General features: G+C 52.3%; 1 protein-coding gene across 1 annotated transcript; it reads left to right on the top strand.

Annotated features, from left to right (window-relative positions):
- The first annotated feature begins 2,778 nt into the window (after positions 1 to 2,778).
- On the top strand, positions 2,779 to 5,857 carry MOB3A (MOB kinase activator 3A). Its single transcript, XM_009084372.1, has 3 exons — positions 2,779 to 3,324; positions 4,632 to 4,834; positions 5,828 to 5,857. The coding sequence occupies exons 1-3, from the start codon at positions 2,907 to 2,909 to the stop codon at positions 5,855 to 5,857; spliced, it is 651 nt and encodes a 216-aa protein (XP_009082620.1). The 5' UTR covers positions 2,779 to 2,906.
- The last annotated feature ends 3,760 nt before the right edge of the window (positions 5,858 to 9,617 follow it).

Genomic DNA, 9,617 nt, shown 5'->3' with positions numbered 1-9,617 from the left:
GACTGATGATCCCTGAGAGTCCTTTCTCACTCAGGAAGTTCTAGGATTTTAGGGTTCTTTGAGAAGTCTCTCCACCTACTTCCTAGTTCTCTTTCCAGTTCCTTCTGGAAAATGGACAGTGTTTGTTTTTGATTTGCATGGCCAAGTCCATGGGGATGTTTGGTTTTGCTGTTGGGTTTTACCTCATCCTCATCCATGCTGGGCCCTGCAGTGCAGATCCTACAGAAAAGAAGTAGGAATGGACTCACATGGGGGATGGAAAATGGACAGTGTTTGTTTTTGATTTGCATGGCCAAGTCCATGGGGATGTTTGGTTTTGCTGTTGGGTTTTACCTCATCCTCATCCATGCTGGGCCCTGCAGTGCAGATCCTACAGAAAAGAAGTAGGAATGGACTCATACTGCATGGGGGATGCTGCTGGTGCTCCGGAGAGCTGTGTGGAGGGCAGTGCTCCTGCTCCTCTGCTGTTGTTTGTGTTAGAGGTCATGTTTTCCTTCATCTTCACTGCAAGGAAGTCCTAGCATGCAAGTGCTTCTCTGGGACTCATTTTCTCCTGGAAATACCTGCAGCCTCAGCACCAGCTGCCCACATTGCTCGTTCCTTACTGGTGCCTCAGCTCTGGATGTGGCATGGCACAGGGTGGGCACAGCCTCTGAGACTTCCACCCTGTCCTGCCGCCGGATGTGGTGAGGCTGTGACACAGCTCCTGGTAACCAGCACTGCTCCCACGTGCTCAGCTCTGCCTCTGCACTGTCTGCTGCTTGCTCTGACCACACCTGTGGTGTGATCAGGCACCTCAAAGGACGTGTGTGGAGGTTTGTTCTGGTTTTGCCTCTCTCACAGCAGCTCAGGGGTCACGGCAGCTGTTTAGGCAGTACTGTCTGCAGCAGGTTGGACAAAGCTTGGAGCAATCTGGGCTAGTGGAAGATGTCCCATGGCAGGAGGTGAATTGGGTGGACTTTCAGGTCCCTTTCAAACCATTCCATGATGACATGTGTGCTGTGGATTCATCTCGTAGCCCAGGGTGGATCTCACTGAACCACATTACAATGCTTGTTTGGTTTCTCCCAACACATCATGGCCTGTGCTGCAGCAGGACTTTGGATCTCTCTGCTCCTGCACCGAAGAGGTTGCTGAGCCCATTCCTGCAGGAGATGTTGAGGATGTTCTTAGTGGGATGAACTGGAGTGGTTTGGGGTTTCTCCCTCACTGTAATTAAATAAGAAAACAAGAGCCTTGTCTTGAAGCTTTTTAATCTTTCTCCAGAGAGGAACTGCCACTGCCCTGTGGCATCTGTTAGACACAGGCTCAGTGGCAGTGATGGCAGTCGTGACCTTGAGTTTGGGATTTTTTTGCCAACATTTGAGGACACATATTGGAACAACCCTGTGGCTTCATATAAATCTAACCAGACTCTGCCTGGTGAAAGGGGTTTTTTTCTGCTTGCTTGCTTCTAAATGTATGGAAACTTATTTGTGCTTTTTAAGGCATCAGCTTAATTTCTGTTACTTTATTCATTTCTCTGTCCAGCACATGTTAAATAATATTTTTGGTACATAAAGCTTTCAGCCTTAAGCTCTCATCAAAGAGCAGCTTGACACGAATTCTGTGAGGGGCTGGATGTGGGAACAAAGGAGGTATAATTAGCTACAGATAAACAGAGCTGTGTTTCTTGTCAGCATCCTTCAGATCTTAACTTGGGTCTCACCCATGCAGCTTATTCTTTTCCACAGGCTGGAAGAGGAAGGTGAGGTTTCCCTCATCTTCTAGCTCTCAACTCTCAGTGAGCTAAACTGAGTTGAAAAATATGTTTATGGACTGTGTGCACCTGCAGAAGAGGCTGTGGCCGCTCTCAGGGCTGGTGTTATTTCAGGACAGTCACTTTCTGGGTGCCTGAGCTGTGACTTCTTCTTCTGGTTCCCCTCTGCCCTTTGGTTCCTGTTTCTCACACTTGACAGCGCATGCTCCTGTGGCTGCTGTGGTGGAGAATATCTGGCAGCAACTCTGAACTGGGTTGTGGGTTGGATTGGCAGGAGGGGGAAGCACAGGTGAAAAGTCAGATCCAGGTGGAACCTAACTTACTTTGCTCTTCACTATTTGGTGTGTTGAAGCTGAGAAGGTGGTGGAGTTTCTCCATGTTTCAGTGTGGTTGGGGCTCTTGGTGTGGTGCTGTCAGATCCTGTGCAGGGCCTGGAGTTGGACTGATGTTCCTTTTGGGTCCCTTCCAGCACAGGAGATTCTGGGATTGCAGGATTCTATGAGAAGTCTGTCCAGCCTGCTCAAATGACAGTTCCTTGTGGAAAATGGACAGTGTTTGTTTCTTGGTGTGCATGGCCATGTCCATGGGGATGTTTGGTTTTGCTGTTGGGTTTGACCTCATCCTCATCCATGCTGGGCCCTGCAGTGCAGATCTTACAGAAAAGAAGTAGGAATGGCTCATAGTGCACCAGGGATGCTGCTGGTGCTCCAGAGAGTTGTGTGAAGGGCAGTCACCTCCCAGGCTTGTGGGGCCTGTTCCCACATCCCCCACAGAGCTGTGGGGAGCCCTCACAGGAGTAACTCTCCACTCAGCCCGGGTCACCCCTGGCAGCCAAGCTCCTGCTCAGCTCAGGCTGGAAGAGCAGGGGGAGGACAGAGAGCTGGCGTGGGCTCTCCCACTTCTCAGATGTGGGGCGAGGGCCCAGATGGTATCCCAGATCTCTTCCTAAGGGATTTAGACAAGGTTTCCGGTTGAGAGAGCTGCTCCTAATCTCTGCCCTTCTGTGCTGTGTTGCAGATCAGGACCAGATGAGCAGAGGGAGGTTCCTGTGAAGATCAGAGTTGCCCCAGCCCTGCCCCAGGAAGTGGCCCGGCAACACCACACCTCCGGTTGTCATCACTGCGGGCCTAGAAAGGAGAGAAGAAAAATGTCCCATGCTTTGAAGCAAGTGTTCAACAAAGACAAAACCTTCCGGCCCAAGCGCAAGTTCGAGCCTGGGACTCAGCGCTTTGAGCTGCACAAGAAGGCTCAGGCCTCACTCAATGCTGGCCTGGACTTGAAGGTGGCAGTGCAGCTGCCACCGGGAGAGGAGCAGAATGACTGGGTGGCTGTGCACGTCGTGGACTTCTTCAACCGCATCAACCTGATCTACGGCACCATCAGTGACTATTGCACGGAGCAGTCCTGCCCCGTCATGTCGGGGGGGCCCAAGTACGAGTACAGGTGGCAGGACGAGCACAAGTACCGGAAACCCACGGCCCTGTCTGCACCCCAGTACATGAACCTACTCATGGACTGGATCGAGGTACAGATTAACAACGAGGACATCTTCCCCACTAATGTCGGTGAGTTCAGTGCCAGTGGGGATTGGTGGGAGGGAGCTGGGCACAGAGCCTTCTTCTGGAACCCTCAGGTCTTGTTTTTGTTCCAGGAGATGCTGCAGCACAGGTGAACTGTGTAGCAGAGCTGTTTCCTTCTGGTTTGCTCTGAAGTGAGCAGTGCAGTGAGCTATCCTGAGCTCTTCTGCAGTGCTAAAATATGCAGAGCTGTACCAGATCCCATTTGAAGTCATGGATGCCTCGAGGAGCACCAAGCTGAGCCTAGGCAGTGAAAACAAGAGGCTGCCCTTGGAGTAGTGAGCCACTGGAGTGGCTCATGCTAGACGTGGGCTCCTGCAGGACAGAGCTGATTGCCAGTCTGGGTCCCCACTCCCTCCCTCCTGCCCTGGTGTTTATCCCATCTGAGCTGTGATGGGATGCAGTTGACCCCTGTTTGGGGTCTGTCTGCCACTCCAACATCCACAGGGCTCCTCCACTGTGCCAAAATGCTGCTCAGTGTTGGTGTGGAGTGGGCAGAGAGGGGAGGAGGGCCATGAACAGCCTTCAGGCAGCTGAAACAGCAAAACCCTCCCCTTCCTTCTGCTGTGCTGCGACTCTGTTAGCCTGTGCTAGGGCTCTGCTCCAGTACTCTGGGGGCCACACTCAGTATTCTGTTCCAGAGGAAGAGCTCCTGAGAGCAAGAGGGTTGTGGGGTTTTTTGTAGTTGTTTTCAGCTCATCTTTTATGAGATCTCTCACCCTTAACACTGACTGAAACACTGCAGTACTGGCAGAGCACTGGGAGGGTTTAACTTGTCCTCCTTCCTCCAGAAACACCCTGTGAGGACCTTTAAACCCTGATGTCCCACGGAGCTGCCTGGATGGCTGCTGGAGCCTGTCTAAACACAGACCTGGTGCCTTTAAAGAGGACCTTAAAGGCTTTACTTTTTAACCAAAGAGCTAAGACACACCAAAGTAAGGGATAACTGTGGGGAGTTAACACCACTGACCCTTTCCTTTTAGAAGTTGCTTGGTTGTATCTGGTGTTTTGCACTGTTTGTATAAATATGTCAAATAGGAGTGAAAGAAAACTGTCAGACTGAAACAGCTGCTGGGGATCTGTGGCTGCTTTCAGTCACAGCAGTGCAGCACTCTGACACTTTAAAAATCCAAGCTTTGAAAAATCTGATCCAAAGGAGAAGGGAGAGGGTGATGGACACTGCAAAGGACAGAAGCCCTTTTGTCTCAATCCGGCCCTTCTACCAATTTATTTCAGCCTCAGGGAACCAGTTTTCCCTTGGCTGAAGGTTTCTCATGGCCATTCTTCCCTTCCAGGTACTCCCTTCCCTAAGAATTTCCTCCCAGTAGTGAAGAAGATTCTCTCCAGGCTCTTCCGGGTCTTTGTCCATGTCTACATCCACCATTTCGACAGGATCACCCAGATGGGCTCAGAAGCCCATGTGAACACCTGCTACAAGCACTTTTACTACTTTGTGAAAGAGTTCAATCTCATAGACACCAAGGAGCTGGAGCCTCTGGTGAGTCTCTGGGGTGAGCTCAGGGTACACATGGGGCTGTTGGGGTCTGTGGCCAGCACAGGGGTGGGGAGTCACAGAGGTCTCTAGTAACTTCTCAAAAGACCTCACCACAAATCCTGGGGGCAGTTCTGGGCCCCTCACAACAAGGACATTGAGGTGCTGGAGTGTGTCCAGGGAAGGGAATGGAGATGGGGAAGGGGCTGGAGCACAAGGAGCAGCTGTGGGAACTGGGGGGGCTCAGTCTGGTGAAAAGGAGGCTCAGGGGGGGCTTCTCCTCTGACAGGAGGTGCAGACAGGTGGGGTCAGGCTCTGCTCCTAGGGAACAAGAGACAGGACCAGAGGAAACAGCCTCAGGTTGTGCCAGGGGAGGTTTAGATTGAATATTAGGAAAAATTCTTCATGGAAAGGGTTGTCAGGCATTGGCACAACTGCCCAGGACAGTGGTGGAGTCACCATCCCTGGAAGTGTTCAAAAAACACGTGGATGTGGCACCTGGGGACATGGATTAGTGGTGAACAGGATGGTAGTGCTCGTTGATGGTTGGACTTGTGGGGATCTTAAAGGTCTTTTCCAATCTCAGTGATTCTCTTCTAAGGCTGGTTGCCCAAACTGAGGACCACTTGGCCTTGCAGCTTGACTGTCAGGAAACTGGGAGTCAGGACATGCTGGCACAGCCAAGCAGGGTCATTTGGGCCATGGCTGGGGGGAGTTGATTTGTTCTCCAGCAGCCTCCTGGCATTCCCAGCTCCTGCCCCATGAGCACTGCATGATCCCAGCACTGTCAGCAATCCAGACAGGGATGGATAAACCCCCTGGGGTGTCCTGGAAGTGGGAATGATGTGAGGAACACAGACCAGCCTGAACAGGAGCTCTGGGCAGCAGTGCCTGCGAAGGGCATTGATGACTAAACATGGGAGGTTTTTTCACCCACACCCTCACCTAGCAGCCTGGATCGTCCTTCATGGTCCCTTGTCTTCTCTGTCCCTTTGACAGAAGGAAATGACCTCCCGGATGTGCCACTGAGCTCAGATCTTCCTGCCTCTTCCGAGGACTTGGAGCCTCACTCCCATGTTGGAGATGTGATTCAAGGGGAGAACAGAGATGTTTCGTTAAAGAAATTCTATATTTTTAATGAGTTTCGATGTAAAACTGTGATATTGCAGGAATATTTTTTTAAGATGCTCTAGATTAACTAGTTTTTTATAGTAATTTCTATAAAAAAAGAATAAGAAAATATTTTGTGGGCCACTTGATGGGAATGTTTGCTCTTGGAGGGGGAAGAGCCGCCCTGAGCTGCCTCCTCCCCATGCCCTGAGCCAGATGCTTCAGAGAGAGCCTTGTATTGGAGCTGGTGCTGCCATGGAAGTGGTACTTCCCTTGGGACACCCATTTCCCACCCCTGAAGGCAGGTTACAGAGGACTGGGGACTGCTGGTGTCTATGGATCCCCCGAGGTGCTGATTGGTTCCAGCACCTCTTCCACTGCCTGTGAGTCCAGGGTTTGAGCAGAGCTGCTTTGTGCTCACCTGTCCCTGAGGCTTGGCCTTCCATGTGTTCCCTCTGAATGAGCTGGAACTGGGGTTTCTCTTATGGCTGCTGCTGCTGGAGCTGGTGCAGTTGGATCTGCTCCTGTCTCACCGCAGCCCTGAGCTGAGCTCCCCATGTACAGCACAGCTACAGCTTGGTGCTGTCCCCACAGGGACACAGATCCATGCTGGCAGTGTAGGGCCAAGCAGAGCTGTGCCTTGTGGGATGAGCAGAGGGAAGGTGCTGGGAAAGGTATGTGGAATTCTCCTCCAGCACCTGCCCTGTTGCCTTGTGGTACGCTGACCCTGCCGGGAAGGAGCAGCTTGTCCTGTGGCCTCACTGGCTGTGTGGACCTCTCCCTGCTTCCCACTAGGGTATAGAGCCTTCTCCCTCTTCCCCAGCAGTACATCCCTGCCCAGCTGTGCACATCTGTGACCAGAATCCCTGGTGTGCAGCCAGAGACCCCCAGCCTTGCCTGCTACTTGCATGAGGAGAGCTTCACAGTGCCCCCAGGTAGGTAGGAAGGTCTACCTATGATTTGGAGTGAGGAGTTGGGGGACCAGTAAGAGAAAAGGTTTCTATGAACAGTGACCAAACTGTACCACTAACCACTTTTTCCTTACAACATGTTTCTGTGTCCTGGAATCTCTGTACATACGTGACTCTGGTTTCTCGTCCTGTCATTGAGATACTCATACAAATACCACTCGTGCTCTGAAATGGAACCAATAAATTATGGTGTATTTACACAGCACTCGGCGGTCGCTGAGCGTCTCATGATTGCACGTTTGTCAGAACCTTCCTATCAGCAAAACAAAGGCAGGCTGTTTGGGCTCCTCAGCGCTGTGGAGCTGGGAGCTTGTGGGTGTGTGCTCCTGGCACGGCTGCACAGAGCTTGCTTGAGTTCCTCCTGCTCTCCAGGTGCCAGGGCCAGGCTGGTCCAAGCTCCACACTTGTTCCCAGGGCTGTGGGGCAGAGCAGGTGGTGTTGCAGCTCCACCAGCAGCCTGGGGTTGTCCTGTCTTGTCTCTGCGGTGTCCCTGTATCCACGGGTTGAGCTGTTCTCCCAGCTCTGAGCCTCTGGTGGAAGTGGGCAGGGAGGGGAATTCCAGCTCATCAGTTTGCCAAGGGCTCTGTGCTGCCATGGGAAGGAGCATTGGGGAGCTGTTGAGGATAATGGACTAAATAGGGAAAAACTCTGTATCTGAGGACTGCGTGTTACTTTCCTGGCCAGAAGAGGAGTGAGGAGTTTCCTAGCCATAGCTCCTGCCCGTGCCCTGCCTACAGCACTGGCTCCTGCCCACTCCCCTGCACAGTGGAGGTGCTGGGCCCTTCCAAGCACCCTACATCCCCTCTGCTGGTATTTTGTGGGTGCAGCTCTGCTAGAGAACATGGTGTTCTGTGGGATGGAATAGCTCTCAGGTCAGCTGTCCTGGCCATACTACCCCCAGTTTTTGTGCCCCTCCTTGCTGGCAAAGCATGAGACACTCAAAGTCCTTGGCTTAGGGTAAGCACTGCTCAGCAACAGCAAAACATTGGTTTGTTATCAGCACTATTCTCATCCCAAATCCCAAACACAGCCCTGTACTGGCTACTGGGAAGAAAACTGGTTCTATCCCAGCTGAAACCGGGACAACTGCAGGGACCTGAGGGCCGAGCTGCAGTGGAGCTGCAGGTGGGCTGTGAGTGGTGCTGGGTCAGCTCATGTTTTCCTTCCTCTGCTTTCACTTTCACACCTGCATGGATGCGGTGAGTGCTGTGTCCGGGGTGTGTGGCATCCCTCCAGCTGCAGGGCCCTGCCTGCCTCTGCTCACCTTCCTTTTTTGGGGGAAAGGTCTGCCTGCTTCCATGTGAGACCAGCTCAGCCAAGGCAGGAGGAGGAAAAGCACCTTTATAGGGGAAGATCTCCTGTGGCTTGGAGGTGCTGCTGCAGCTGAGCTGGTCCCCCAGAGGACACAGCAGTGCAGGATGTTGCCCAGACAGGTCTGCAGAGCTGCTGCAGCTGGAGCTCAGCCTTGCTCTACCACTGCCCCCACTGCTCCAGCCCTGCTTTCGTCTCCTTGTGCAGGGCCTCGTGTTTACTCATCCCTGAGCTACAGCTGTGAGTCGCTGCAGGGAGCACCTAGGGCTAAGCCCCCGGAGCTGAGCATCCAGAACTGAGCCCTCCCTGGTTTAGCTGTAACCAGGACCCCTCAGTAATTTTATCCTTCCTCTCCCCTGGCCCTGGTTGGGTCCAAAGACATTACAAAGGCTTTGGTGAGTGCCTGAAGAACAGATTTGCAGCTTTCCTGTGCTGCAGGGCCTGGGTCAAGTAGGCACTATGCCCAAGGCTCCCCTCTGCGGGGCTGACCCCTGCCCAAAGAGCACAGATGGCATCTGCCCCAGAGCTGGAGTGGGCACAGGCTCATGGCTGCCAGGCACTCTGCCATGGCACGGAACGGGCTGTGGCTGCCGTATGTTCTAAGGGAAATGTTCCTTTCTTGTGGGGATCACCTGCTGCTCCAAGGAAGTGATGGCTCACCCTGTGCCTTCTCCTGCTGGGCTCCTCTGGCCCCATACACTGAGGAGCTCTGGTGCTTTAGGGCCTCAGTTCTGCCATGAATCCTGATTTAGGATCCTGACAATTACACCAGTTTGTCACAAATGAGTGATTCAGGGTCACTCAAAGAATCGCCAGCAAAGTCATTTTAATATGATTTATAAAAGTGTGACTTAACAGAGTACCATGGTAAGATTCCCTCTGGTACTTCCTACATGGATGTAACAAAGGAAAATTGAGTTGGAATCAAACTGGAATGATTTACAGAGACTGAAGATGCAAAAGGGTAAGGGAGACCCTTCTGTTGAGTACCAGGTTCTGAGAGGACCCTGCTGCTTCCTAAACTGATGGAGCTTGGATGTGACCAGGTCCAGTCTCAGACTTGGTCAATGGTTTATGTCCAAAGGAATTAACTACATGGATTTCATTAGTGTTAATTCAGGGTGTCAGGAACTTACAGAGCTGATCTGTTGCGAATAAGGGTCCCTCAACCTCGGGTAGGGAAGGGTCTCAATCTTGGGTAAGGAATCTCAGACCTTGAGAGGTGTCCCAGCTCCAGGGAAGAGTCACTAGTGTGCAGTCCAGCTGCAGTTTAAGGTGAACTTGAATTGGACTCATCCAAAGATCTGTTGTTGGTGAAAGATCTCTGCGTCTTGAGGAGCAGACTCAAGAGGGGTCCCAGCTCCAGGGGAGATCACCATGGTGCAGCCAGACAGGGA

This window comes from Acanthisitta chloris, unplaced genomic scaffold, assembly GCF_000695815.1.
Source record: "Acanthisitta chloris isolate BGI_N310 unplaced genomic scaffold, ASM69581v1 scaffold11451, whole genome shotgun sequence".
Taxonomy (NCBI): Eukaryota; Metazoa; Chordata; class Aves; order Passeriformes; family Acanthisittidae; genus Acanthisitta; species Acanthisitta chloris.
The sequence above is the reverse complement of the archived record's forward strand: the minus strand, read 5'-3'. Positions and strand labels throughout refer to the sequence as shown.

Coding starts and splice junctions, on each gene's coding strand:
- MOB3A (XM_009084372.1), top strand. CDS start 2,907: ATGTCCCATGCTTTGAAGCAAGTGTTCAACAAAGACAAAACCTTCCGG. Junction 3,325..4,631: donor CATCTTCCCCACTAATGTCG/GTGAGTTCAGTG, acceptor CTTCCCTTCCAG/GTACTCCCTTCCCTAAGAAT. Junction 4,835..5,827: donor CCAAGGAGCTGGAGCCTCTG/GTGAGTCTCTGG, acceptor TCCCTTTGACAG/AAGGAAATGACCTCCCGGAT.